The 24,016-nt window shown below is 44.6% G+C and overlaps 1 protein-coding gene across 1 annotated transcript in view; it reads left to right on the top strand.

Moving 5' to 3' along the window:
* Positions 1-24,016, top strand: part of RUSF1 (RUS family member 1) — a 103,804-nt gene that overhangs the window by 37,964 nt on the left and 41,824 nt on the right. Inside the window, exons 4-11 of the mRNA XM_033945586.1 lie at positions 1,402-1,516; positions 1,666-1,711; positions 3,169-3,201; positions 13,703-13,808; positions 14,088-14,189; positions 14,831-14,901; positions 15,009-15,193; positions 15,812-15,869. Coding sequence (XP_033801477.1) covers positions 1,402-1,516; positions 1,666-1,711; positions 3,169-3,201; positions 13,703-13,808; positions 14,088-14,189; positions 14,831-14,901; positions 15,009-15,193; positions 15,812-15,869 — 716 coding nt within the window. The remainder of the gene's footprint in view (positions 1-1,401; positions 1,517-1,665; positions 1,712-3,168; positions 3,202-13,702; positions 13,809-14,087; positions 14,190-14,830; positions 14,902-15,008; positions 15,194-15,811; positions 15,870-24,016) is intronic.

Below are 24,016 nucleotides of genomic sequence, written 5' to 3'. Positions count from 1 at the left end.
TTTGGGGTTTTTTTTTTTTCTGAGCCCCTTAGTATATAAAAACCCTATCAGAGACTCTAAAGGCTACCCTACTATTGCCTAAACTGACTTTGCTGAAAAGGCAGAGTACTGAACTAAAAAAGTAAAAGAGAAGGACAATGAAATAACCTACTGAAGCCCAAGTTTTACCTTTTCCAAAATTTGAATGCGGGTAAGATATTCGAATGGAATTTTTCTTCCCCTTAGCAGATCCTCACCCAGCACCTCTTCAAGACAAGTATGAAGTATGTTGTAACTTTTCAATTGTACAGTCATAAGAGTACCTCTGAGATCTCCATAAATGTTAGTGCTGGTTGCGCTCAGGTAGCTGGTTTGTTAGTTCCACCTTGGTTTTTTTCTTTTGTCTCACATGTTTTGTACTATGTTTGTATATTGTTTTATATTGAATTTGATTTTATTCTCAACACTATTTAAAGAGTATAACAGAATTGGATTGGATACGTTGGGAAGAATCCCCGTACCCATTCTCCTTTTATAGTACTTTAGTATGAATTGAGGAGGAGCAAGAGTGCAGCCCAGAGCAGGAGGTGGAGCTGAAGAAAATTTAACTCCTTCTACACAAACTCATGAGTGGGGATGCGGGAATAGGAAGTCGCTGCAGAGACGTCTTCCAGGACAGGCCAGTGGTAGAAGGCTCACCTCGTTGCTGCTGCCACCAGCTGCCTGAAGATTAAATCACAGTGCATGGCTGGGGAGAAGGTAGGAGAAAGAGTCAGGAGATAGAGAGATCGTGAGGGAAAGCAGCGCCAGAGGAGGGAGGAAGGAAGGGGGCGCTGAAGAAACAGCATGGATAGAGGGATTGAGCTGAAGAAATAGCTTGGAGGGAGGCTGGAGAAATAGCATAAAGGAAGGGGGGCTGGAGAAACAGCATGGAGGGAAGGAGAGGGCTGGGAGAAACAGGAGAAAGGGATGGCTTAAAAAGCACTATGGAAAGGAGAGAGAGTAGGAGAAAAGAGCATGGAGTAGGGTAATGCTGGGAGGGAGGGAAGAGACAGAAACAGCTGGAGAGGAAGTTGGAAAGAGAGAGGGGCACCCATGGGGGATGGGGATTGGAAGAAGTAAGAAAGAAAGCACACACACAAGAGAGGGGGGTTGGAAGGAGAGAGAGAAGCACTAAAAGGGTACAGAGGTTGGGAAGGTGGACAAAGGAAATGGGTGGAGTGTAGGCAGGTCTAAGGATGGAATATGGGCAGGGTCATGTGTTATCTTTTTTTTTTTTGTCTTCACAAATATGGTAACCCTATCTTTCTGTATTAAAGGTTGCACATACCAATCTGATGCTTGCAGGATGCTCTGGTGAATATATTTTTTAATTGTTTCTTCCTGATCTCTTGATCCCAACAGTCTTTGTCTCTTTGTCAGGCATTTGCAAGCAGTATTACTGGGACTTTGGCAACCCAGGCTATACTGCGTGGAGTTGGAGTTGGAGATGACTCAGCCACAGTTACTGCAGCTACAATCACATGGATAATGAAAGGTCAGGATTTTGGAAAATGTATATCACATTTGTCCCCTGGTATAGATCCATATTTACCTTGTTCCTGTTCTTCTTTTACCTTATCCATGATAAATCCTGAGCTTTTCTGGCATCTTTGATGGATTATGTCCTGGTTTATTTTTCTGTAGATGGCACAGGCATGCTGGGGAGAATTCTGTTTGCATGGATGAAAGGGTAAGAAGGCTGTTTCTGTATTTCCTTACCAGTCAAAAATAAGTTTATAAAACACCAGTGCAGGTCCCCCTCATTCCCAGTACAAACCTACTCTTAGTAACATGCATATATTAAATTACTGTGACTTGGCCCTAAACTTGATCAACTACCTTTGTCCATTTCAATGCCATCTGGATCTTCACTGCAGATTGAATTCTCAAGTAAAGTTCTGGGTGTCATTATAGACTCGGCACTTTCATTCAATGACCATCTTAATTCTATGGTTAAAAAAATGCTTCTTTAGTCTCCATATGCTGAGGAAAGTGAGATCCTGCTTCCACCAACAACATTTTGCTGTCCTCGTACAATCAATCATTCTTTTGAGGTTGGATTATTGTAATTCGGTCTACCTAAGTCTAACCAAGAAAAGTCTTCAAAGACTTCAACAGATCCAGAATACTGCAGCTAGGTTGATCTTTGCAAAAAGCAAATATGATCATGTTTCCCTGCTTTTGTTAAAACTTCACTGGCTCCCAGTAATCTCTAGAGTTTACTTTAAATGTGCCTGTAACATTTAAGATCTTGCATGGCACTCTTCCCCCTTTAATTCCTCTATCCTGGAACTCTGTGAGACCTGATATTACCAGATCTAGCCAAAAGCTTAAATTATTTTTCCCCTCGTTAAAAAGTGTTATCTATATCGATAAATTAGGGAAATCGCTCTACTTTAAAATTAATGAGCTTTGGAATAACTTTCCTGTCTAGCTGCATAATTTGGGCTCTTTCCAATTATTTCGAAAACACCTGAAAACGTGGCTATTTTCAAAAACGTGGCTGCTCTCTATATAACCACTAATTTTTATTATATTTTCCTTTCTTAAACTCTTGTAAACTATGTCGAGCTCTATCCTTATAGAGAAGATGCGGTATATAAGCTCAAGATTTAGTTTAGTTTAAAAACATAAAAAATATGTATAATAAATTTCATTCATCCCCCAGCCCCTTCCTTTTATATACAATTCTGCAACAACCCATTACCTCCCCTCTCTTGTCTCCCAATACACACTTCCACCCAAACTTCAAGTAAAGCAATATGAGTATGCTTTTATCTATACCATTTTCTATCACTAAATCTCAGTTCCTTATGCTCCATGTTACTGCACTGAATGCATGGATTAGTTAGGCTCCCTAAAGCAGGTGCATTGTGATTCTTCTCTTTCCATGTTCAAATCTCATATAAAAGCCTACTTTGGAGGCAGTTTTTAAAACTTAGACTCTTAATTCTCCCTGATCATGGCCTTCCTGATGCTACCTTTTGTATAATTAAAGTTTATAATATATATATATCTTGTTTGTGTGTCTTGACTAAATTTTTAAGCTCCAGAGAATCCTGTAACACCATATAGAGTAGTAATCGTAGCTTCAGCTGCAGCAACATTTAAGCTTTTCTGAAGCTTTTCTGTTCTCTCTTCAAATAGGAGCAAGTTGGACTGTGATGCTAAGAAGTGGAGGTGAGTGTGAGGGTAGGGATAACAGCATGGCATATTCTGAGGTTATGAGGTACATTAATACAAGAGAACTCGTATGAAACGCATATTGTTAAAACTGATTGCAGAGAAATGCTGTGAAGGTTAAAACATAAACTTTAGTATATATCAGTGATTTTCAGTCCAGGGTGTTGAAGTAAATTGGTTTGTCATCAAGAGCTGGGAGATGTTTCCTTAAATTTTAACATAGCAAGCCATGCTTTCATAATAGCTTACTGAGGAAAGCACAGAGCAGGAAGCAGAGGCTTGAAATTCCTGCTAGAGAATGACACGGTGACGGTTTACCCGCGGCCACCGCATTTAAGCCGCGGGTCACCGCCGAAAACGGGGAAGAAAACTAGCAGTCGCTGCGGTGACGGGGACAAGGCCATTCACCGACCGCGGAAACGGTGAACAGGTTTGTCCCCGCGGGCCAATGTACCCCCTTCTAGGAACCACTATTTACCTGTGTTTCACCGTGCTCCTCATTTGTCAGATCAACCCTTCCTGCCAATCGCAGCAGAAGGGTACCCAACCCCTCCTGCCGGTCCTCCCAATGGCCTCCCCTAAGATCGCCGGCAGGAGGGTACCCAACCCCTCCTGCTGGACCCCCCCCCAACGAACCCTCCCACCCCGGAACCCCCTTAGTCTTACTTTCCAAGTTGGACCGGACAGCTCCTCGCTCGTCTGGCCAGCAGGCCTGCCTCCGTCCAAATGAGGCGGGCCCGCCCCTCCCCTCCCCTGCCTAACCCACAGGATCCTAGGGCCTGATTGGCCCAAGCACCTAAGGCCCCTCCTATAGCGAGAGTGGCTTTAGGTGCCTAGACCAATCAGGCCCTAGGATCCTGTGGGTTGGGCAGGGTAGGGGCGGGCCCGCCTCATTTGGACGGAGGCAAGCCTGCTGGCCATACGTGTGAGGAGCCGTCCGGTCCAACTTGGAAAGTAAGACTAAGGGGGTTCCGGGGTGGGAGGGTTCGTTTGGGGGGGGGGTCCAGCAGGAGGGGTTGGGTACCCTCCTGCCGGCGATCTTAGGGGAGGCCATTGGGAGGACCGGCAGGAGGGGTTGGGTACCCTTCTGCTGCGATTGTCGGGAGGGCCGTGGGGGGGGTCTACAGGAGGGGTTGGGTGCCCTCCTGCCGTGATCGCTGGGGGGAGGGGAGACTTGCAGCCGTAGCCGCAGTCACTATGCTAATCACGGCAGGGAGATCTTTGCCGCGATTAGGTACATTTAAAGTACATGTCGTGTTTGTTTTTGCATTGCTAGCCCCAGGGGTGGTGGAAGATTAGTGATTGAAAAACTGTATGAAAAATAACTATTTTAAATTTAGTGATCAAAATGTGTCAGTTTTGAGAATTTATATTAATTAATTTTTTCTCTGCGTGTTTTGTTTTTGTATAGTTATTAACTAATATTTAACTAAGTTTTAAAGTTTTAAAGAATGTTTCCTTTATACGTAAATAAAGAAAAGTGAATGGGATTGCAGTGGCGGTGACGGGGCGGTGAATGGGTTGGCAGTGGCGGTGACGGGGCGGTGAAGAGGATGGTGAGACGGGGACGGGGCGGTGACGGGGATGGTGAGACGGGGACGGGGCGGTGACGGGGATGGTGAGACGGGGACGGGGCGGTGACGGGGACCAATTTTTTCACCGTGTCATTCTCTAATTCCTGCCACTACTTCCCATCATTGCTTCCCAAAAAGCCCAGCTGGAAATATGGGATCCTGCTCCCTTCTCCTCAATTGCTATCAGCATTAATGGGAGTAGCAGAAGAGTAGAAAAAGAGGCTTTCCTCCCCTTCCTTTAGAAAGTGAGATGCAAGACTTGGATGGAGAAAAAGAGAAGGGTGTCCTGGGAGAGGCATGTGAGAGACAGGGGTTGGGCACAAAAGAGTATGTGTGAGTGGACCAAGAAAACAAACAGTGGTGGTAACCAAAAACAAGAGTGAAACCACATGTCCAGGGACCAGTTCTTTATTAATCACTGACCCAACATGGTTAAAGCAGCTACCTAGCCACGATTCATTTCAAGATAGACAACTGAAAAATAGGCCTGGGAAATCCTGGCCTATATTTACAGCGCCTGGGTTGTTGGGGGGAGTGGGCGATGGCAACAGGAAGGAGTGGGCATCCCTCCTGTTGTGGGGAGGGGTAGTTCAGTTGTCTGGTGGGGGGGCGATGGTGGCAGCAAAAGGGAGTGACCATACCTCCTGCTGATGGGGGGAGGGGAAGCTTGGTTGTTGGGGGTGGCAACAGCAGCGATGGTAGAAGGGAGTGGGCATTTCTCCTTCCTATTATAGTGGGGAGTGTCGGGGGGGGCGGTGGCAGGAGGGAGTGGGCATCCCTGCTGCCTATTGCTGTGGGTGTTTCTGGTTATTTGGCAGGAGGGAGTGGGCATCTCTCCTGCCATTTGGGGCGTCCTTTGTCTGCCACAGCCAGCTCAGATGATTGTAGCAGCAATGGCTTTTGGGGAGCCCTGCCGGCTCAGCTGATCGGGGTGGGTTCCCCTGCCATGATCAGGTTATGACTGCTGCGGTTTAGCAACAAAGATAGGTAACTGAAATATAGGCCAGGGTTTTCTGGGCCTACATTTCAGCCACCTATCTTGGCTGAATCAGGCACGATTCTGTAACCGACTCCCTCAAGTGATTGACACACAGAGGTGAAAATTCACAGCTGGCAACCTGCGAGAGACTGCCGAGTCTCCAATGGATGTCAAACAGCCTGCATTCAAACCTTTGTTTGTCAGAAGGAAAAAGAGGGGGACTGTCCTGAGCTCCTATGAAGTAAATGCAGGCTGGCTGACAGGTACCACCAGGGTTTGTCCTGTCAGTTGCAGACCAAAGTTTGTGTGATCTTAATACAGACAGAGCTCAATGATCATTTCAAGCACCAGAATCTCCCTCAAAAGGGACAAAAAAACACACCAAATCAAATAATAAATTGTGGAGAGTGCTCCTACTGGCACGCATGCAGAAGAGAAAAACTGTAGGTGGAGCTAAAGAGCCCAGTGAAATACAGCAGAGGCACAAAGAAAAAATCCAGAGTGTATTCCTTCTGCAGATAGCACACAGCCATGGGGACACTACCCATCTGTCTAGAATGTCTCACCTATCTACTGGAAAAGAGCTTACCAAGGTAAGTACATAATCTCTTTATGTCCATTTTCCAGGCTGCACTGTAGCATCCTGAACCATTTTATCCTAATGGTAAGCACAGTTTCCTACTGTTCCCTATCACCTCCTTTCTCAACTTCCTATTAGCCTCGTTGCCCACTCCCTAGTGTCCTGTTGCCATCCTCTCTATTTACCCCCTTCCAAACCATTATCTACCTTGTTCTGTCTTATCTTCCCTCACCAGACTTAGCTCCTGAACCTTCTCTGTCAATGAGCACCTTCTGACATCCAACCACTTTCTTCTCCAGCTTTCTGTTGCCTGCCCCCTCCCCTTACATCTCATCTTCAGTTCAATTTCCACTGTCTGTCACCTCAACCTTCACAGTCCCCTGTACCTCTCAATCCTGGCTGGCTGTCCCAGATCATTTGTACCATGTCTTCAGCCCTCCTTTCAGATACTTTTCCACCTTCCCATCTTTTTCCTCTTATCTCTGAAGGCTCTTTCTTTGCACACCTGCTAATTTCTGACAATATTTCTCTCTTCTTACTCCATTTCTCCAGACACTATTTCTTGTCCCCTCCCTTCACTCCCCCCCCTTGCCCTATTGAAACTCAACTGTTTATGGGGTCTGCAGGATGTATTAGGAAGCCTCCTACTAAATGTTTTCTCCCACTTTTAGCCTATGGGAAAAATGTTTAGTACATAGACCTGAATATATACAGGTCTCAGTGAAAGGGTTATAAAATCAGTAGGGATTAGATTTCAGGATATGACTGAACATTTATTTGAGTTTATGCTGTATTTAAATAAATTTTTCAGACTTCCGGCGGAAGCATGGGGCTGTAAGGTCGGGAGATCTGCAGCTCCGACACGCCCGCCACAGATCTTTAAATAATCGGCAAATTTTTCCCCTAGCAACCGCTCCCCCGACGGTGGTGATCCTGCAATCGGGTTTCGGGCTGGTTTTGGAGCGAGTGGCGGAGGGATGGCCGCAAAGACGCCGGCAAAGAGCCGAGATCGGGGGAAGCGGGTAGACTCCAAAATGGCGGCGCCCGCGGCTCCTGCCATGCCGGAGTCCCCGAACTCGCACTGGATTGCGGAGGTGTCAGCTGAAGTGCAAGCCGCGCTGGAGGGCACGCTCGGTGCTAAACTGCAGCGAATCCTTGATAAACTGGATTCTTTAGACCAGCGCTTTGCCATGCTTACCTCTGAGGTCCGGGACACTCAGCAGCGGGTCAGCAATGTGGAGGACTCAGTTCACAGGCTGGCTCAGGAGCAGGGGGCGCAGGCTTCCTCTCTGGCAGTGCTTCGGGCCAAGGTGGAGGACCTTGAAAACCGGTCCCGCCGGAACAACTTGAGGTTCATCGGCCTGCCCGAGTCAATTGCGGAGAGTGACCTGGGGGATGTCCTGGAGCACTGGTTGACCGAGTCTCTGGCTCTTCCACAGAAATTAGGACCCCTGCGCATTGAACAAGCCCATCGCTTGGGGAGGCAGAGAGACGGAGCGGAACGTTCCCGTGTGGTGATCTGCCGGATTTTGAACTACCGGCATAAGTTGGAGGTACTCCGAGCTTTGCGGCAGGGGAAGAAACTGCAATATAATAATACTTCCGTCCTGTGTTTTCAAGACTACTCTGCAGAGGTCTCTCAGGCGCGCCGTAAGTTCTCTCCGCTTTGCTCTGCTCTGGTTCGTCGCCATATCTCCTTTTCCTTGCAGTACCCAGCACGTTTGCGGGTGATGCATTCGGGTACAGCTCATCATTTTGACTCTCCTGAGGCCGCTCAAACCTTTGTGGATGAGCATTTTCCTGCTGCCTCCTCCTAGACTTTGTGGACTTTGCTGATGCTTGAAGGGGGATCCCCTAGAACGCTGGCTTGTGGGACCTGTGCCTCTGGGGAGGATCCCGAGGCCCGTCTTCTCAGCCCTCGTCGGACTATTGTTGGACTTGCTTCCGCCTCTTTGGGGCAGGAACTCTGTGCGGCTGGGGAGCTTTTGATGATTCTGGTGTGAATGGTGGGAGTGTGTGTGTGGTTGGGTGGGTGGTAGCTTGCGGGTTCCTTTTGGTTGGAAGAATCAGGGCTGTGTGTGGGTAGGCTGTGAGAGGAGTGTATGGGGCCTTTTGCTTATAGGGGATCTGGGTGGTTCTTTCTTAGGGGGTTTACTCCCCCTTTGGAGTTGGAGGGTGGGAGGGTTGGAGTCTGGGTATTCTTGTGCTCCTGTGGTGGGCGTGTCTTGCTTTTTGGAAGTGGCAACCATTGGGTTGCGGTGTGGATGGTGGGTCAGGGGGAAGAGGGGTGGGTGGGGAGGGAGGGGGGTTTGTGGGGAGGGAAGGGAAGAGTTCTCAGGGGGTTGGGGTTATCCTAGGTTCAGTTTGGTGGGGGTACAAAGGGCTCCTTGGTGGTTGATATAGCTGGGGGGGTGGGGGCTGGGACACTCCTCTGGTTTTGTTCACAAGGTTTTGCTGTCCTTGCTTTTTTCTCTCTATTTGGATCTTTCTGGACTGTAAACTGATCTCTTGGAATGTGGGGGGGTATCCACTCTCCACTTAAACGTTTCAAAATTTTACAGCAGCTAAATCGGAGGCGAGCTTCCTTGGCCTTCCTGCAGGAGACTCGGTTGACCTCTGCGGAACATGCTAAGCTCTGTACATGGTGGGTGGGTGACCATTTGGAGCCCCGGGCTCTGGGGGGGAAGGGTGGAGTCGTGATTCTTTTTCGTAAGGGCCTTCCCCTGCAGATCAATAGAGTTCTCAAGGATCCGGAGGGCCGTTACTTGATTGCATCGGTTACTCTTAACAATAGGCCCCTGCTTTTATGCAATCTTTACGCTCCTAATAATCCCTCGGCCAAATTTTTTAGGAAACTGCGTACTCTCTTGTTACAATTTGGAGATCTTCCCTTGTTGCTGGGGGGGGATTTTAATGAGGTTCCGGATCCGAGGCTTGATCGCTCTACTTCCACGGGTAGGGAGGCTCTCAAGACTTGTATGGGGGCTCAGCTTTTGGCTTCTTCCCTTGATTTGTTGGATGTTTGGAGGGTTTTGCATCTGGTGGAACGGGATTATTCTCACTTATCTAGGGCCCATGGGACGCTTTCTCGGATTGATCTGATTCTTTTGTCCAGGGGTTTGCTGCCCGTGGTTCAGGATGCGGTACTTGGCCCCATTGAGATATCCGATCACGCGTGGGTGGGCTTGGATTGGCACTGGGGGGCCCCTGGAGGGGGTGGCACCCAGTGGACGTTCCCTTGTCATTTGTACCGGAATGCCCGTTTTCATGATTTTTTGTGGCAAAAATGGGGAGATTTCAAATGTACCAATCAGGAACATAGAGAGGATCCCATCCTTTATTGGGAAACGGCGAAGGCTGTGTTACGCGGGGAGATCCTGGCATTTGCGGCTCACGAAACAAAGCAGCGTCACCGGACAGTTTTGGCGTTAGAGCGTTGGGTTTTGTTTTTGCGGAGGCGTTATGCTGCTAGGGCCTCTTTAGGACTCCGGGCACGGCTCTTAGAGGCGCAGCAGGAGTTGAATGAACTTCTGCATCGGGGGCATTGCACTCTCGGGATCACTATCGGTTCCACTTATTTCGATTTGCTAATAAAAGCAGTCGGCTGTTGGCTCGGTTGGCCCGCTCTCATCGTGGGAGGTCCGGAGTAGAGGCGTTGCGAGATTCCCGAGGTGTACTATATCACCAGCCTGCGGATGTTAGCCGTATTTTACGTGACTTTTTTGTGACTTTGTACGATTCGCCGGACCCGGACCTCCTGGATGGTGCGGTCTATTTGGACAGTTTGGATCTGCCTCGCCTGTCCCTTGGTGACTCGGAAATGTTGGAGTGCCCAATTACTGCTGAGGAGGTGGAATGTGTGATTCGAGCAGGGCCCTTGGGTAAGGCGCCGGGACCCGATGGCTTCCATGGGGAGTTTTATAAGCTACTCGTTGACGATATTGCTCCGGTTCTATCTGAGATCTTTAATTTGAATGTTGCCAAAGGTTTTTTGCCCCGTTATTTGAATCTGGCACAGATTATCGTTCTCCCGAAGCCTGGTCGGGATCCGGTTTTGCCGGGGTCCTACAGACCCATTTCCTTGTTAAATTTTGAGACAAAATTGATTGATGGCTAAAGTGCTGGCCAATCGGTTGGCCCGGGTCTTGCCTTCTTTGGTGTCTGACCATCAGGTGGGTTTTGTGCGGGCTCGCCCGGTGTCTAAAAATCTTCGTCATATCCTGCTGGCTTTGGAACGAGCTGGCACGGAGGGCACCCCCGCCCTACTTATTAGTTTTGATGCTGAAAAGGCCTTTGACCGGGTGGGGTGGGGGTTCCTCTTTGCTGTGCTGCGGGCATACGGGTTTGGCCCCTTTTTCTTTAATGCTCTTCAGGCACTGTATAGTGACCCGGAGGCGCGGATCTCAGTGAACAGGGGCCTTTCGGCCCCCTTTCCTATTCGGAGGGGTACCCGCCAGGGCTGCCCTCTTTCGCCGCTGCTTTTTGCACTTTATTTGGACCCATTGATTCGGGAGCTACAATCTAATGCGGACGTCTGTGGTCTTCAGCTGGGTGCCACTCATTTTAAGGTGGCGGCTTTTGCTGATGATCTTTTGGTTTTTCTGACGGACCCACACCGTTCCTTGCCCACCCTCCTGGAGAGCGTTCGGGAGTTCGGAGACTTTTCAGGGTTTGCGCTGAATCTGACTAAATCTGAGGCGTTGGCCTCTTCGGCGGAGCTTCGGGAATCTTGGGGAGGGGCCTTTCCTTTGCAATGGGCAGAGTCTTCCTTTCGCTATTTGGGAGTCCAGCTTTCGATGGATGTGCGGGACCTTTACAGGTTGAATGTTACGCGCCTCTTGTCTTCTATGAGCTCAGTTCTGGCTGCTTGGCGAGATTTACCGCTTTCCTTGATGGGGAGGGTGCACCTCTTTCGGATGGTCCTATTTCCTAAATGGCTCTACGTTCTACAGACGCTTCCGTTGTACCTTTTGCAACGGGATATTCAGACTTTTTACTCTTTGCTCTCACGGTTTTGTTGGGGGGGACGGAAGCCTAAACTGCGATGGCGTTTGCTGGTGGGCTCGTGGGACCTGGGTGGCTTTGGGGTGCCGAATATCATGTTTTATAACTGGGCTTGTTTATTGCGGCATATTAGCGATTGGGCTTTGGGTACCACGCTGTATACTGACGTCTCCTTTGAGCGTGATTACTTTTATCCGGCTCATCTCTTGTCGCTTCTTCACGCTCGGTTGGTGGAGGTGCCTGTTTCTGGTAGGCGTAGTGTCTTGTTTCGGCCTCTTTGGGAGGTGTGGCGGCGGGTACTTCCTTTGTGGAATCAGGATCCCCGGGTTAGTGTGTTGTTGCCCTTGGCTGGTAACCTTTCCTTCCCGCCGGGGTTGGCGCCTTCGGTTTTTGGCAGATGGCGGGCTCGGGGCAGTGAGTTCCTTTTTCAGGTCTTGCGGGACGATGGGGAGCTGAAGTCCTGTGTTGATTTACAGTGCAGTGGTCTTTCCCCCCTTGGTCTTGTTTATGCACATTGTCAGTTGCAGCACTATGTACGCTCGCTTCCTCGAGATTCCCTCTCTTTGTCCTTTGGGTTGCAGTTTCGAGCTTTTTTGGAGGGGGGGGAGGATCCGGAACCTCAGATCTCAGTTTCCTTTTTTCACCGACGGCTTGCAGCCTTGGGGCCTCCTCACGACTTTTCCTCTGTTTTGGAGGCTTGGCGGAGGGACTTGGGGAAGGAGCTTGGGGCGGACTGGTTGCTCCGTGCTCTCCGCCGGGTACCAGTTTTGGTCTATAATGCGGAGCTGCGTGAGTGCCATTCCAGAACCCTGTTGCGGGCCTATACCTCCCAGAGCCGGGCCTTCTATATGGGCTGTGTGGATACCCAGTATTGTCTCACCTGTCTCACTGAAGTGAATTCTTATTTTCATGGCTTTTGAAGCTGTGAGAGCATTCAGGGTTTTTGGGGGGCTCTGGCCTCTTTTCTTCAGGGTCTTCTTCAGGTTCCTATCTCTATTTCTGTTTTTCCTATGCTGTTTGCTCATTTCCCTGCATTCTTTGGTTTGTCTTCTGCTGAAAAATTGTTTTTGAGCAAATGTTATATTTTGGGGAAGAAGTGTATTTTGAACCATTGGCTGGCCGATGTTCCTCCCTCCTTTTGGTATTGGAGGAACAAGCTTCAGGAGCTGATGTGCTGGGAGGCCAGGCTGGCTTGTTCCTCTCGTCGTAAGAGCAGAGACTTTATTCATACTTGGGCTCCTTACTTGGACAGTTTGCCGCCAAGGAGTCGTAGTCGTATCGTGAACGGATTGCAATTGTATTCTGCTCCACCTGTCTGACCTGGGATTCCTTTTTGTTGGGGTAGGGGGGTGGGTGGTTTGGGGGAGGGGCAACTGTTCTGTTGGGGGGGTATTTGGGTCTCTTTGTTCCCTGAGAGGGCATCAGAGTTCAGCCCTCTTGGGTGGGGGGGTTCTCCCTCCTTTGTCTGTTATTGGAATAGTTACAATCCTTATCTGTATTCTGTGGTTGTGCATTGTTATTCTTTTTGCCAATAAAAAAGATTTCGTAATAATAAATAAATTTTTCATGAAGTATTACCAAGGTAATATTTAGTGGGGTAGTTTGGAGAGAGGCTTTTACAGTATTAAGTATTTTCAATTAGTGTTATGTTTAATATATTTTTCAGTATTAAATATGAGCAATCATTCAAGACATTATTTTCCCCTTTGCACTTACACCTTTCCTTTGTACAGACTTCTATCAATCTATACACCTGTTCTCTTCTTTTCAGATGCTGTTCCCTCTTCTGCCTTTCTCTCTGTCTGTTAGACCCTTCTCATTCCTTCCTTCCAGACATATTTTACCCCTTTTCAGCCTTTCCTCCTGAATATATTACCCCTTTCTCACTGTCTTCCTCTAAAGAGGTTTTTCCTTTATGCTCTTCCCACCTGCTCACACATTTTCTCCCTCCAAATTCTATCCTCCCTCTTCCCCCCCTCCCCCCATGCACACACCCATTCCTTCTCATCCAGCTTCTCCTTCCCAACCTCTATCTCCTATCTCCTTCCTGTCCTCATTCTCCTCTCTCCTCCTCCCTGCTCTCATTACTGCCAAATGAAGGAAGGAGGGAATTAAGGGAAAGTGTTTGCCTGATGCCCCTTGTTGTGTGACACCAAGGGCAGCCATCCTGTTTGCCACCCACTAGTCCCGGCCTTGGATACTGAGAGCAGTTGTCTACATTAACCTTCTTTATTGACTGGTAAGGTACACCAGGTTGTTGTCTGTGTATAGTAGCAGCTGTTGTTCATTAATTAATTAGACCAATCTGGTGTAATTGTGGGCTTTCTCTGCCCCACTTGAACTTTCATCCTTTGACCTCAGGCTTTTTGCTGACATCCTTAATGACGTGGCCATCTTCATGGAAATTATAGCCCCTGGCTTCCCAGCATGCTTCACTCTCATCGTCTGCACAGCTGGCCTTTTTAAGGTAACTGAAGTCTCAGAACTTATTGTAGGAGCACAGTGCCCTGAGAGTGGTCAGGGTTTTGAAGAGAAAGGGAAAGGGTAGGGGACAAGTCATTTTGGGGTCCTTTTACTAAGGTGCATTAACGGATTTAGCATGTGCTGATGGCATGCACTAAATGCCATGCAGCCCATAGGTATATAATGGGCTGCATGGCATTTAGCACACACTAAATATGTTAGCACACCTTTTTGTCTTCCTAGCCGTACGGTAGAAAGCTGTGCATATGTTCTTTCATTGCAGTGCATTGTTGGAGTGGCTGGTGGAGCAACACGAGCAGCACTTACTATGCACCAGGCACGCAGGAATAACATGGCTGACGTTTCAGCCAAAGATGGGAGCCAGGTGAGACAGGGTGCATGTTTGCTATTTCCTGAGATTTATTTTTCTTCTTTACTTGCCCTTATTTTCTTCTTGTCTTTCTCATTATTCCATCTGTTTCTATCTGTCTTACTGCTCTATTTCCCCATTTTTCTCTCTTCAGCAGTCTCAGTTTCTTTGACAAACTTTGGGGTCTCAGGATACACTCATTGTCTCAAGGGCTGAAAGAGCACTGTTTTAAAATTGTACCCTAGGTGTTGATCATGACAGCCATCTTCCTTCTCTCTTGATCTTGGGCACACCAACTCTGAATTTTTCCTAGGCCCAATTGGCCCCAGTAGGTGGGAAATCTGAATCTGGATCCCTTGTATCACAGTTCTTCCTATATCTCTTTCTTTTATTTGTTCTTTCTCTGGAGAGTCTCATTATACTTGTCCATTTCTCTGTCTTGTTCTGTGTTTTCCTTCAATATGCCCTGGTTAAGTTGCTAGTCATGCTGTCATGTCCCTTATTTCTGATAGTGCCCCTCCCCTCTCCTTGCAAAATGACCGAGTTAATCTCACTGATCTTGTTGACTTGCAGTACCATTTTCTTTTTTCCCTTGGTGTGTTTTTGCCTCTTTCTGTTGCACTAATGCACATAATAAATCTGTGCTTTCCTTGTAGGAGACCTTAGTTAATCTTGCTGGGCTGTTGGTCAGCCTTCTGTTAATCCCCTTGGTTACGGATAACCTTCGGTAAGTTGTAGAGAGATAGGTAGGAGAGGGGATAATTGTGTTGAGCACTGGTCTGTTTTTCTGAAAGCATGGTTGACATGTTTTCCTATTTGCTTCCTTTCTCACAGCCTCACCTATGGTCTCTACCTCCTTTTTACCTCCTTACATCTCTATGCCAACTACCGTGCTGTTTGTGGAGTTGTAATGGAAACACTGAACCAGGCCCGTCTTCACATTCTGGTGGAACATTTTTTCAGGGAAGGAAAGGTCCTGACACCTCCTGAAGCCAATTCTAAGGAACCTGTACTTCCAGGTAAGGACCAGATTCAATGCATAAACTGACGAGGATTTATTGTAAGGAAGCTTACATTGTAAAAGTGCCAGTGCTGAGACAATGCTTTGAGAAAACTTACTCGCAGGATTGCTGTGTGGTAGCTCATACTGACAGAATCCCACTAAAATAGTGCACTGCTGTAAGGAAAGATTTTATGCTGGTGTCCTTGAATTAGGAACTATAAGATCAATTTATTTATTTAATTTTCTATACCATTCTCCCAAGAGAGCTTGAAACGGTTTACATGAGTTTATTCAGGTACTCGAGCATTTTTCCTTGTCTGTCCCGGCGGACTCACAATCTATCTAATGTACCTGGGACAATGGGGGATTAAGTGACTTGCCCAGGGTCACAAGGAGCAGCATGGGTTTGAATCACTACCGTAGGGTCCTCAGATTGTAGCTTTAATCACTGCGCCACATTCTTCATTGATAAGACAGGAGGTTTCAGATCTGTGAACATTAACCCTGTTTATCCTATGTGGTGGTAAATTACAGAATAAGTTGCCTCTGGAAACTGTTTTCACTTTCATTTCGAGAAATGATTTTCAGAAGAATCTTATATCGGAAAGGTTAGCACCTCTCTTTTTCTATCTAGTGTATCGCCAGAGTCTAACAGTTATTTTGGGGGCTCCATTCTTATCATTGGCCTCTAGGTGAGTTCATCTATTATCTCTTGTAATCAGTCTCCCTCATGTGGTACTGACCACATTCTGGGTTTTTCAATATGTGGAAAATCAATATTCTGTTTGTTTAAGTTTTTTTATTGAATTTTTTTTCCATTTAACAACAAGTGTCATAAATTTTCATACAATTATCTTAACAATACACTTGATATTTTTATAATATATTTTATATATAACATTTCTTGTCTTATTTTTCTTATGGTTTTATATATCATATAATTGTAATTATTTTTCTTATAAAGTTATACAATATATATATTGTAATGATTTTATCAATTATTATTTAAATATGAACCTTTTCCCCCTCCCTTTATTACGTTATTTTCATGTAAGAATATCATCTATTATAATATTTTATTTATAATATATGATAAAGAGAATAATTCCCTCCCCTTAACCCCTCCCCCCCTCCTTCTTTATACTATTTTCTTATCATGGGAAAATGAAATTCAAATATTGCAATATTCTGTTAATGGTCCCCAAATCTTCTTGAACTTATTCATATATTACATTACATTACATTACATCAGGGATTTCTATTCCGCCATTACCTTGCGGTTCAAGGCGGATTACAAAAGGTTAGTTTAAGGACAGAATTACAATGAATAAAGAATTACAGCGTTACAGAATGACAGAATTATATGAATTGTAGAGCATAGCTAGAGAGGTAATATGAAGATCTTGAGGGCTTTTAGTGGTCGTGTTTTTATTTCTGTTTTAGGAATTTCTTGAAAAGTGTGGTTTTTATTTCTTTTCTGAACGTCTTATAGTCTGGGGTGGTCATCAGAAGGTTGGAGATTTGGTTATCCAGTCTTGCAGCTTGTGTGGCTAGGAGGCGTGTTGCAAATGCATGTTCCATCTTATATATATGGCAAACTGAGTTCCACCAGAAATTATAGTTCAATCTGTCCCAATTTTTCCAATTATGTGTAATTTGCTGTATTGCTATTCCAGTCATTATAAATAAAAGTTTGTTGTTATTTGATGAGATTTGACTATGGGCTCTCATTGTAGTACCAAATAGAATTGTATCATATGTCAAGGCTACTGGATTTTCTAACATCCTATTTATTTGGGGCCAAATTGATTTCCAAAATGTTAATATGAATGGACAATAGAATAAAAGATGATCTAATGTCCCTGCTTCTAGATGACAATGCCAGCATCTATTAGACTTAGAGCTATCAATTCTATGTAAACGTGTAGGGGTCCATAGAGCTCTATGTAAAATAAAAAACCAAGTTTGTCTCATAGATGCTGACATTGTACATCTTATCCTCCAAGACCAAAGTCGTGGCCATTGAGATGCATTAATTTGATGCTTAATCTCAATGCTCCAAATATCTCTAAGACCATTTTTTTTTTTTTATGTATAAATCCAGATATTAATTTATACCACATTGCGGCCTGGTGTCCCATGGAATCTATCTGAAAACATAAGAATTCCATACTATGATAATTATTAAGATTTTTCCATTCAGAGAACCCTGTCTGAATGGCCTGCTTCAATTGCAACCATCTGAAATATTGTGATTTATTTAAACCAAATTTATTTTGCAATTGTGAAAACTCAAGCAGTTTACCTTTATTTATTACATCTTCTAAAATACAAATTCCAGCCATCATCCAATGTTTCCAGATAATTTTAAAACCGCCAACTTTGATCTTTGGGTTAAGCCATATTGTTTGAGTCGTTGATTTAGTTATTGGAATAGGAGTTAGATTACTTATATATCTTATAGTTTTCCAAGTATCCATTAATATTTTATGATCTTTATATAACCTTGGCATTTGAATACTTATCACATGACTCAGACGTAAAGGAAACATTAATCTCTATTCTAACCAGAACCAATCTGGTATATGTTCAATGGGTTCTGGGAGGATCCAATACATACCATGACGCATAATATAGGCTTGATGGTACCTATAAAAATTTGGAAAATTTACCCCTACCTCCTCAATTGGTCTTTGTAAAGATACTAGAGCAATTCTGGGGGGTTTTCCAAGCCAAATAAATTTTGTTAATATTTTATCCAATTTTTTGTAAAAAGACCCCTGGAAAAAAATTGGTATCATACCCATTTGATAACAACTATTGGTAAAATCATCATTTTTACAGTTTGCACTCTCCCCCACCAAGATATGCACAAAGGATTCCATTGCTCACACATTTCTGACACTTTTTGTAATAAATTTTTTTCATTGATTATCATAGTTTCTTCTATAGTTTTTGTAATCCAAATTCCTAAGTATTTTAATCCTTCCTCTTTCCAAATAAAAGAAAATGAGTCAAATAAACTTTTTGTACAATGTACGTTGAGTGGAAGTACTTCTGATTTATTCCAGTTTATTTTATATCCTGAAAATTTTCCAAATCTTTCAATCAGTTCGAGTAGCTTTGGAATGGTTGTTTCTGGATTTCTCAAATAAAGTAATATATCATCCGCATATGCTGATAATTTATATTCTCTATCTGAATGTGGAATACCCTGTATCTCCTTTATCTGTTCTATAGCTAATAACAAGGGTTCTAAAACGATATCAAAAAGCAAAGGAGATAGTGGGCATCCTTGTCTAACCCCTCTTTGTAGAATAAATTTTTCTGAAAAATCATTATTAATATATAATCTAGCAACAGGGGAGTTATACAATGCCTTTATTATTTGTATAAAACCGGATCCTATACCAAACCATTCCATTGTCTGAAACATGAAGGACCATTCCACTCTATCAAAAGCTTTTTCCGCATCTAATGAAATAGAGAATGCTGGGTCATTGATGGATTTTGTCAAATATAACATGTGATGTGCCAATCTAGTATTATGAGACGAATGTCTTTGAGCAACAAAACCTGTTTGATGCATATCAATAATGAAAGGGAGAGCTTTAGCCAATCTTAATGCTATTGCCTTAGTTAAAATTTTTCCATCCACATTTATTAAAGAAATAGGTCTATAGTTTGATACCAAAGTGGGATCTTTATTTGGCTTAGGTAAAACTATAGTTATTGATTCAGCCATAGTACCTGTAATACAACCTTTATTTAGTTGTTTCTGATATAATTTTAATAAATAGGGCATTATGATGTTTTGGAATGATTTATAAAACTCTACTGTATAACCATCTCCACCTGGAGCGGATCCAACTCTGAGGGACTTCAATGCTGTACCTAACTCTTTTAAGGATATTGGTTCTTTTAAACTTCGTTTTATATGTTCAGGAATCTTTGGTCCATTTATTAACTTTAAAAATTCTATACCATCTTTTTCCTTTTCTGAATAGGGCTCGGAAGAATACAAATCTTTATAGAATTTTAAAAATTGTTTTATTATGGGATTAGTTTGAGATAACATTTCTTTATTTTCATTTTGAATTGCAATTATTTTTGTTTTTTTCCTTTTTGCTTTGAGATAATTTGCAAGCAATCTTCCCGCCTTATTCGAATTTCCATAATACAGAGCTTGTTGTACAAATAAATCTTTTCTAATGATTTTTGAAGAAATTTCATTATATTTACCTTTAGCTTTTAACAATTCTTGTTGTGTCAAATAATCCCATTTTTCAATTAATTTTGATTCTAGAGACTTTATTAATTTTTCTAATTCTATAAATTGTTGTTTTTCTTTTTTTATTTTCATTGCTGAATAAGAAATAATTTGTCCTCTAGTATATGCTTTAAACGCATCCCATAAATCTCTATGGAAATTTCTTCTGTATCATTAATTTGAAAATATTCTTCTATTTTTTTATAAGATTTGTACAAAAGTCATTATCTGCAAGCAATGTATTATTCAATTTCCATATAGGTCTGTTTATATTTTGATCTATTATTTTAATTTCAATCCACACTCCACCATGATCAGATAATACAATTGGATCAATGACAGCCTGTGTGACTTGATGTACTAATTGATTAGAAACAAAAATATAATCTATTCTAGAAAAAGAATTATGGACTTGTGAACAAAATGAAAATTCCTGACCATCAAAATGAAGTATACGCCAAATATCCTTTAAATCACAAGATTGCACCAAATTGTCAAGACCTAATGATTTTATAAATCTTCTCGGGCTTTTATCTATTGTGACCAGCCAGACCTTTCCCCAGTTCAGATTCCAGTTAAGTCAGAAAAGAAGAGAGTAATAAAGAAAACCCGGGGAGGAATTGGAAAAGGACAGGCTGGGTTTGAGCTGAATAATTCCAGTAACCACCAGGGGAGCCCAAGAGGTCCTTGGATCTCAGCCAGATCTGAGCAAGCAGGGCGTTGCCCTTGGGAATATAAGCCTGGCCCAGTCAGTAAGAAGACAGGCCAGCTAGGGAGGAAGTTTGGGTCTTTCCTCCCTAAAAACCCTGGGGAACCGGACAGGGACAACAAACCCCAACCGATGGAGCTAGATAATTATGCACAGCCTGAAGAGGTGACTTCCTTACAGGAACCTATGGATTTTCAGGAGGCTTGTGCTAGTGTGAATGACTATCAGCCTGAACCAATGCAAGTGAATTGGAATGTAAGCCACAAGCAGTGAGTGTTTTGTTTTTCTTTACTGTTTGTAGGCTGAGAAGCTGGCTTTTGAATATTGTTTTGGGGTGAAAGCTGGGAGAGAATGAGGGAGAGGTTTTTGCTGATATCTGGGTGGGAATTTGAAGCCTGAAGGAAGGCCCAAACTTGTGCAGAACCTGATATTCTCTCTCCTGTTTCCTGGCAGCCATATTAGGTGATTGCCAGAGGCTTTCCTATTTTTGTTTTGTGATTTGAATGAAAGACTACTATTTTTGTGGACTAAACCCAGTTATTGTTATAAAGCAGACCCATAAGCTCTCTGGAGAGCTGAGGCCTCATTATTGGAAGAGGCTGAAGAACAGTAAAGAAAAGAAAGTTTAATGCTAGTTTGATTAACTGCATCTGCTGTCTGTTTTGTTTTTTTTTGACTTTGAGAAGTTGCTGTTTGCTTTGCTGGTGGTTAATTGAATGCTACACAGAGTTCTGACTGAAGTTCATAAAGGATTGAAAGCATTCAGCCACATGTTAATGAACTGAGTAAACTGAACTATTTGTATGAACTTATTGAGTGCTGTGACTTTATTTTGGGTTTTGTTTTTTTATATATTACAAAGACCCAGTCCTGCAGGGTGACTCCAGTCCGGGTCACACGCAAGGGTGTTATTTGGTGTAGTCATCAGGACTTCAGTGAAACCCATCTCTGGGTTCACACTGGTGGCCACATTAATTGGTGTCAGAAGTGGGATTATTGCACCTCCTGCAGGACACTGTTAAGCACTGCATTTGGAAAAAAAAAAAAAAAAAAAAAAAAAAAAACGTTTTTCTTTTGGCTTTTTCAATTTTGGACTTGGGGCTAGAGAAGGCATATTTAGCTTCCTGTTTAATTTTGTTTTTTGAACTATGGACTAATTTGTCTGGATTAAAGTATTTGAGCCCCAGAAATCTTAATCATCCACTTGGAGGAGGAGTCCTTAACCGGAAGTGTGGAGGAAGTGCCAAGTACCTCTTGAGAAGACCTGTATGGGGATTCAGTTCAACGGTGGAGGCGGAGAGCACCAGATCGTGGTTCCAGTGCGGCATACGGAGGGTTTCAAAGAAGCCGGACCAGGGTTCCAGCTTCGGATCCAGAAGAACCGGGTTCCAGTAGGACAAGCCGTGCGGAGAGCGACTGGGGGCCAAGGAGGCCCAAGACCCAAAGGCGCAGACTCTCCAGTACTATCGGTAAGAGTACCTAGGCTGGGGGAGCCTGCTAAGGGGAGGAACAAGGGTACCAAGAAGCCACACTTGGGTTCCTTTTCTTTTTGTTTGCCTTTCAGGTCCCGATTATGGAGCAAGCCCAGATACTGGCAGCATTGGCTGGGGAGCGGCAGAGACAAGCTGAAGAACTAAAAGGCCTATTAAGATCAAGTGAGGAGCGGTGGCAAGCCAGCCAGGACACTATGTTACGGCAACACGGCGAGTTAATGGTGACCATGCAGGAGCAGGCCAAGATATTCGCCCAGATCCTACAGCAGACCACTACTCAGCCAATGAGGCCGGAAACTCCAAGTATAGTATCACCCACAATGGTGGGCGCAAATCAATTGACAAACCTTAATTTGTGCAAAATTGGTCCCGGAGATGCCCCGGATGATTTTTTGGCCTCATTTGAGCGGATAGCGGTGGCGGCAGGATGGCCTAGGGAGCAATGGGTGGTGAGGCTGTTACCCTGTTTAGCTGGTGAGTCCCTAGCCGCATTCCAAACCCTGGGCCCTGAACATGCGGACAGCTACCTCACGGTGAAAGCCCATATTTTGGACTATCTGGGGTATACCAACGAGCACTACCGTCAGAGATTTAGGGCCACACAGATGTTACCTTCAGAAAGGCCCAAAGCCCTCCTTCAGCGAATCACTAAGCTAGCGGAGAAGTGGCTATTGCCTTGCTTGAACGATGCAAGGGCCCTTTTTGCTGAGGTATTAAAGGAACAGCTGTTAGAGGCTGTTCCTAAGAATCTAAAATTATGGGTGAAAAGACAGAATTGCAAAACACTGGGGCAGGTCTTAGAGGTTGCCGAGGCCTACATAGACTCCCAGGAACCCGTAGGGGAAGGCTCAGGGGGCATACCGGGGTATTCTCTTAGACAGAGTCCTGGGGATCAAAATAAAAAAAACCCGTTAAAGGATCCTGCTCTGCCCGCACCTAGGCCTATCACACAGGGAAATCAAAGAAAGTGTTATCGGTGCGGGAAGATAGGACATACTCAACGGATGTGTAGAGAGAGAAGGGATTTTGTGATTAAGCGAGTCACTGATAGGGCAGATACGTCGAAGAGCCAGGTCCCGGTATGGGTAGCGGGAAAAAAAATAATGGCCTTACTGGATACAGGGGCGGAACAATCCGTGATTTCACGCCAAATGTGGAAACAAATTGAGTGCCCTCCCTTTAGAAAAGAGGGGTTAAATGAAGTGGCCGTCCGATGTGTGCATGGGGATGCTAGACGATATCCTCTTACTAACATATCGTTAGAACACAATAGGGAGAAATATAAACTTCCAGTGGCGGTTGTGCAGTCATGCCCTTTCCCCGTGATTCTAGGCAGAGATTGGCCCGGATGGGAGAAGAAGGGAAGGCTAGCTAGACCGTGGGGGAATAACTCTCTAACCAAATCTCAATATTCTGCTAAATGTGTGTTGGGAACTCAGGTTAAGGGTGGATGCTATTCCAATAGGGAAGGTTGGAAAAGGAGACAGTCTTCTTTTACATCCGGTAGACCCGGGTGGCGGCCTACACTTAGGTGGGTACCCCTGTCAGAGAAGGCTAAGGTCCCCACACAAGCATACTCAAAAGCAGCAGGCTTTGACATTTATGCGGCCTATGAGCAGATAGTGCCAGCTAAAGGCAGAGCGACATTGAAAACGGATATTCAGGTGGCCCCTCCCCCAGGCTCCTATATAAGAATAGGTCCGCGGTCAGGCCTGGCAGCGGAACACTCTCTTGACGTAGCTGCGGGAATAATTGACCCTGATTATAGGGGAAATGTCGGGGTTTTATTAGTAAACCACGGGAATTCGGATTACCAGGTTCATCCTGGAGAAAAAATTGCCCAGTTGATATGTGAGCGGATCTGGTTTCCTAAGTTGGAACGCTGGGAACACCTAAAAGATACCAGTAGAGGGGAAAAGGGATTTGGATCTTCTGACAGGAGGGTCACGAACAATCCGCAAACATTTGTTCGTGATTCCGCAGGGGAAAACTTACAGGAAGAGTTGCAAGCTATTACCTTAGAACATGACACTAGGAAGCAAGTTACAGAAGAAATGGGGAATTTACGGCAGGAAATAGCTGCTCTGAAAAATGAAGTACAAGTGAGGACTAAGACTCAGGAGGCTCGTTGGAAAGAGGAGTTGGCCACTGTACACGCACAATGGGTAGATGAGGGCATTAAAAGTAATACGAAACGAAGTCAGGATAATAGTGAACTTTTGTCCAAACTAGGTGAGACCCTAAAACAAGAAATATCTGCACAAACACAGCGTCATTCTCACTCAATTGAGGAATCTCTAGATCAGGTAAAATCCCAGTTGAGGGAATTAGAATCTAAGACATCTAATAGTCAAGCTCAGCAACAAG

The sequence above is a fragment of the Geotrypetes seraphini genome, chromosome 5 (assembly GCF_902459505.1).
Source record: "Geotrypetes seraphini chromosome 5, aGeoSer1.1, whole genome shotgun sequence".
NCBI classification, from domain to species: Eukaryota; Metazoa; Chordata; class Amphibia; order Gymnophiona; family Dermophiidae; genus Geotrypetes; species Geotrypetes seraphini.
The sequence above is the reverse complement of the archived record's forward strand: the minus strand, read 5'-3'. Positions and strand labels throughout refer to the sequence as shown.